Genomic DNA, 6434 nt, shown 5'->3' with positions numbered 1-6434 from the left:
TTCAATACGTTCAGACAAATTTTTGAAATGTAAAACGTTTTATATAAAAAATTAATATAAATCTAAAAATATAAAACATTTCATTTTTTATATTTCATGTAAAAAATCTTAAAGGTTTTAATTTTCATGTTTTCTGAGTTGTAAAAAATCGGTTGCAGGCGCCCGAGTGGATTTTGAGAGGATAAAGACCAAGCGCTTCGCCAGTTTCCACCATCCAGCTGCAGGATTGTAGATACCCAGAACAGAGCGTGAAAGAACCAGACCAGAACCTTTGAAGGTATTGTTAGTATCTGTATCTGTTTTACTCTCAATAATTGCATCACTTTTTCATTCAGAATCTAAGCAACAGAAATAATATTTAAAAGACCAGTTACTTACAGGCATGTGTGACAGAGAAACTATTAGAGGACTCCAAGTTGTCAACATTATAATTGAGGTGGAAGGGTTTTTCTGTCACATTCTGGTTGGTGTTGTAGAGCTGGACAGCAAACCTGAAGGCGCTGTGCTCCTGCACTGTGGAGCGCATGAACAGTCCACCTGCAGGAAATGTCACACAGGAAACATCTCATCAGATTTTTAAAGGATTTTAACAAGTAGAAGTTTTAAAATTACAAACTATACTTTGATGATAGCTTCACAATAAATATACAATATGAATCCCCCCAATTAGAGTTGATTTCATCCTTAAACATTGTAGAAGATGTTGTGTGTTTTTAGAGTAAACCACTGAGGCTGTGGAACCAAAGGATGGGGCTTTATGTTGCAGAATTTACCTCACAAATGTTGAGATCTTCATGCAGTGTTGGTGACATTCATGTCTTATCATAAATAGAAGTATATATGGATAGAAAACACCGCTAATATATGTCTGAAAGAAATTACACAACTCTGAAATGAAGAAATATGGGTACTATCTTACAGAAAAAAAGCATTTTCAGACTATTGTAATTTTGTTTCACTCTTTTATGCCATGAAACCCTTGGTAGGTAAACTGACTGCGACAACACAGACAACGATTAAGAATCCGACGCTGGTGAAGATTCTCAGTCATCCAGGTCAAAGTCTTTCCAAAATGTTAAAAAAAACAATCCACTGGAATTTTTCAAAGCTTGAAGACATTTCACTTCCCATCCAGGGAGCTTTTTCAATTCATAAGGTCAGAATTAGTGTTGAGGTTGAGGCTTTATATAGTGGAACAAAACAAGACCTTGTTTTGGCTTAGAAAACATGCAAATTAAATCAGAAAAATGCATCTATCCCTTAGGAATGGGGAGTCGTTTGGGCTCTTTGTTAGCCTGCAATACCTGATACTGGTCCATGCATCTAAAAGGGGGGTCGTTAACGACAACCTTACCAGCTTGCACGTAAGGTTAGCTACTTCCTCGCTCTCTGAACGTAGAGGAGTGCCACGCCACCCCTATATTTCTGGGTATGTTATTTTTAAGCCATTTCTCAAGTACGTCTATAACTTTCTCTTAATAAAAATGTCTGTGTGACATTTTGGACAAATCTTAGATTCTGCAGTTTCTATTTGTTTTTAGATAGAAATTAAATATTTGATATCTATAGAGAGAGATCTGCAATGCAACAACATGAAAATCTTGGTGGATATCAATAATCAATGTTAATATTGCCATTACAGATAATGGATATTTACTGATATCCTATATCATATATTCCTTTACCATTGGGACATTGTAAAATAAACAACAGAAGTGCTGCCATTTTTTGGCTACGATACCGATTACCGATAACTGGCTGTGCGTATTGGCCAATTGACCAATACCATACCGATACCATCTGTTTGAAATTGATGTGTGTGTGTATATATATATATATATATATGAAGAACTGCATACTACTTGGATGTAAAATAATAGCCATCATCGCTTTGTCTAGCTGCTGCCTACCTTCGTGAACCAGGAAAAAGACTAATACAAAGTTAATCTAGTACCTGGAATGGGTGACAATAGTTGAATAAACTTTTGGCTCTCAGAATGGTAGCGGTGCAGGGCTCGATGTTAACCATTGCCCGATCGCCCGGGCCAAGTAGTTTTTATTGTTGGGAGAGTACAAATTTCATTGCATTTGCCTGCCAGGCTGAAGAGATTGGGGAGCAGTGGCCTGCCATTGTGGATTGGAGGCTGTGGGAGTGGGGCTTAAACTCGCAACCTCAGGATTTCAAGCTCTATGCCCTAACCACTAGGCTGCCATTTTCACAATCTTATTTGCACAGGGTATTTAATACAATGTGCAATAACCTATTTCTTAATATTTGATACCCAGTGCGATAGCTAGATAAATACCCATCTATATAAAAACCCATGTAAATACCCAGTGCAATAATATTGTATAATAATCCTGCTTAAAAAAAAAAGACTTCAGCTGTCATATATATATATAAGGGCACACTGTATATACTGTATATACCCCCATACCCCTTTTCTTCCTTTGGCATTTATTCTTCTTCTAAATTTCTCCACTGTGAGATTAATAAAGTCAACCAATCAATCAGTACTTGACAGGTTGTTTTTTTAAAAACATTTTCACCTTATGTGGACATGCCATTGGTGTCTGAGTTGAGCTGAATTTTGGTCGCTTCTTAGTATCCACAAAATATATAAGGTTTTGATTGTTTTCTAGGTTGTAGACATTTAAAATAGATGATGTCACGATCTGCAGAGCAGCTGGAAAATTCTGACCAGAAGTAAATCCAGGCCCTACTTGTTTCCTGATCTGGCTGTGGTGGACCCTGGGCTAGGCTGGGGGCTGGGTTGAATGCTATACCCAGGCTGGGGGTCATCTGGGTATAGTGCCCCCTGGTAAGACTGCGTTGAGCTGGAGTGGCTCTCCTATCCAGGATGGGGGATGGGGTATTGGGTTTGGGGTCTACCCCAGTGCCTGCCACCTTGGCAGGCACCAGGGGGAAGCAGGGGGAGGGTGGAGAACGGGGAGCTTATTGGGGTCACTAGGGGAGTAGACTCCCTGAGAGAACCCCGTTTCCCATTTCTCTGCATCCCATGATTCTTATAGGATCTTGGGGATGAGGTCTTCACAGGGTGGGTCCTCCCATGCTGGTGGTGGCCTATGCCCCAATTTCCACGAACACCCAAGTCAGCAGCATTTATAACATTTCCAAAACATATATAATGTATGTAGAGCATCAGGATTGGGACGTTTGAAGCACTGGATGTGGGTGAGCCTTTCTAACTTTGCTTGCGATACTCTGCCCACCTGTGGTTGTTGGAAATCATTTAAACACTTAAGATTTAGGGTGGCAGAGGTGGGAGGGCAAACCTAACCTCCTCCGTAGTTTTGAATACAAAGTAGTCAAACAGGCAAAAACACTACATCTGATCAGAAGGGGGCTGGCATGGGATCTCTAACACCTCTGCATCTCCATCAAAGCCATAGGTTACCATACTATGGCTTTGATGTCTTCTTCTCCCGTTGTGAGATTTCGGTGTTCGGCAGGGGTCTGGGACCTACTCTGCTTTGGCAGGTGTACAGTTTATGACGTCTCATTTGAGCGCTTCTATATGCCCATATGGGTGTACAGGTTGGATTGTGTGAATGTGACTGGAGGAATGTGAATTACATTTTACCTACTTGTCAGGTTAAACGTTTGCCTCCCCCCAACTACTGGAATTTTGTAGGCCCCAAGTATGAGCAGGGCCAGTCTCCTCCCCCTTATGCTACCAGCCAATGAGAGGAGCCTCCTAGGGGGCGGTACGTCCCTTGGTCTCGGACCCCTGGGCTCTCATCTGGGTGTGACCAGCCGCCGGCAGAACCATTGGGATGCCATGGCCCTGTGGAACTTGGTACTATGGCCTCTGGGGTCGGGCACTTTAGGCTTTGGTCCCTAAGGGGTGTGTCTCTGGGTGCCCTTATTTGCCCTTCTCTGGTAGGTCTGGCCATCCTAATGTCTGCCCTCCTTGTGACCCAATGATATGGGGTGCCTTTGGATATCGGGGCCTAGATTGCCTCTTTACCAGTCCTGGGCCCAGTAGGGAGAGTCTGGAGCCACCCACACCTGCTAATAAGCATATTTTCCTTCTGAAGAGGCTTTTAAAAAATCCTTTACACAGGAACATGCCCATGGATACATACCAGGCAAGTTTGGTTCCAGATGCTAGTGGACACACTAATACTAAAAACTAAGCTGCATTTACAGATATATAACGCCCTGAATAATATTGTGTAAGTTTTACCTTTCACACATGGATGCCTAAGGCATAGCCACTGCTCTCTCTTTTTCCTGTTCCTCATGTCGCATACAGGTTCTGGAAGTAGACTTCTAGGAGATACTGTCTATCTTTTGTCTATTTTTGCTTTTTTGTTTTATTCTCTCTCTTTTCATGTCCTCTTTCCTTACTATGTCTTATATAAGTTTCATATACATATACTAAGTGAAACCTTATGGTAACAGTGATCTGTTTGTGAAAGCAAATCTGTTGGACTATCTAGCTGGGACAGAGCTATTCCCAGAGCTATATTGCTAAAAAGGACACAAAATAAAAATAAAAATGAAAATAGGCTACAGGCTAATAGATGCATCAAGGCTCAACTGCTGAGGTGTCAGTCTGCTCATCAAATTAAGTTTTAGTCGGAAAGATCAAATAAAAAGGCTATTTCAAATATATTTTTAGGTAAAAACTTACATAATGTGTCTTTAAAGGTATAGTGGAGGATTGGATAACAAAAAAAAAACCCCCAAAAGACATGTTTCAACAACAGCTATTCAGGTGACTTGGTCAGCTCTGGCAGCACTACAGTGGATCAGAAAGAAAACCCAGTGTTTATTTGTAGTAATTAAATGTATAGAGGACGATCTTTTATTTCTGGGTGGATCATCTAAATAAGTGGTCCTCCTAATTGACAATCACTCTGGTGATATGTTTACGTAAGGCCGTCCTACGTGCTCGTCCACATTTTCAGTTTCCAGTGGTGATTCGGACAGTGAAAAAATTGTGAATCTTTTTTGGGAAAGTAAGCTTGTATGAGTGATTCAAATGGCAACTATTAAACAGAGCGTGCACGAGGAGAAATGGGCTTGCGCATGCTCTCGCACGCGTTTAATAGGCGTTCCCTCTCTGGAGCGGGTACAGGGTTGTACATGTGCATTTTTTTTCTAAAGTGGAGAGGGCTGGTCTTTTCAGAAATGAGTGAAAATTGTCCTCTATACCTTTAAGTTATACGCTTCATTTGATTTTAATGGGTCCCTTTATCTACACATACAATTCAGATTACCCTCGTTTGGACCATTATTTGAATATTTCCATTACTTGATTGCAGTATCTATTTTTAACCAATGAAAGCGAATGGGCGGGGCTAAAACTGCTTTAGACTTGCCGATTGGTTAGATGTTTATTTTGAAAAGCTAGAGAGTATTTTTAACATGTAAGGTTGAAATAAAGGTCACATTAGGTTATTTAATAATAAATTAATCACACATACTTTTCCTACATAAATGTATTTTTTTAATACGGGATTTTGTGAAGAGTAGATTATAAATACAGGTTTATTTGTTCATACCTTTTTTGTAAAAACATTTTGCACATCCTGAGAGGTTGATTATCTTTTATATTTTGTATTAATTTTTTAAAAACTATCTTAAGAATTGCAACCTATGTTGCACATCCTGAGAGGTTGATTATCTTTTATATTTTGTATTAATTTTTTAAAAACTATCTTAAGAATTGCAACCTATGTTGCACATCCTGAGAGGTTGATTATCTTTTATATTTTGTATTAATTTTTTAAAAACTATCTTAAGAATTGCAACCTATGTTGCACATCCTGAGAGGTTGATTATCTTTTATATTTTGTATTAATTTTTTAAAAACCATCTTAAGAATTGCAACCTATGTTATTTTTTTCTTAGCTTGTCTATGTCTATTTAAATTGTACTATTATTTCCAGCTGTATGTAAAGGAGCACTGGTTTCCACAAACTAAAATATCTTATATTTTAATCATTTAATTTTATATATCATAAAATATATTTTTCTGTGATATGGCCCTTTTGGGCCACTATAGGGCCAATCCAGTGAGTCAAATATATATTTTTTCTGATGAATACTCTAAAGAAATGCTCTGCAGATTGTTAAACTTGCAATTAGACTCTTTGGATTATCTTTAGCTTTAACAAACCCCACTGTAAAAAGCAGTGGACGAGGAGTGGACTAGAAGCGGACTAGGGACGGACTAGGAGCGGATAGGAGCGAACTGGGAACAGACAAGGAGCGGACTAGGGACGGACTAGGAGCAGACTAGGAACGGTCTAGGGACAAACTAGGAGCGGACTAGGGACAGAGTAGGAGCGGACTAGGGACCGACTAGGGGTGGACTAGGAGCGGACTAGCAGCGGACTAGGGACGGACTAGGAGCAGACTAGGGACGGACTAGGAGCAGACTAGGGACGGACTAGGAGCA

General features: G+C 39.9%; 1 protein-coding gene across 1 annotated transcript in view; it reads right to left on the bottom strand.

Moving 5' to 3' along the window:
- Positions 1-370: 370 nt before the first annotated feature.
- Positions 371-6434, bottom strand: part of LOC107086984 (glutamate receptor 3-like) — a 6572-nt gene continuing 508 nt past the window's right edge. The window contains exon 2 of the mRNA XM_015378302.1: positions 371-537. Within this exon, the coding sequence (XP_015233788.1) occupies positions 371-537 (167 nt within the window). The remainder of the gene's footprint in view (positions 538-6434) is intronic.

The sequence above is a fragment of the Cyprinodon variegatus genome, unplaced genomic scaffold (genome assembly GCF_000732505.1).
Source record: "Cyprinodon variegatus isolate N-32 unplaced genomic scaffold, C_variegatus-1.0 Scaffold169, whole genome shotgun sequence".
NCBI lineage: Eukaryota > Metazoa > Chordata > Actinopteri > Cyprinodontiformes > Cyprinodontidae > Cyprinodon > Cyprinodon variegatus.
This window is presented reverse-complemented; position numbering and strand designations above follow the sequence as displayed.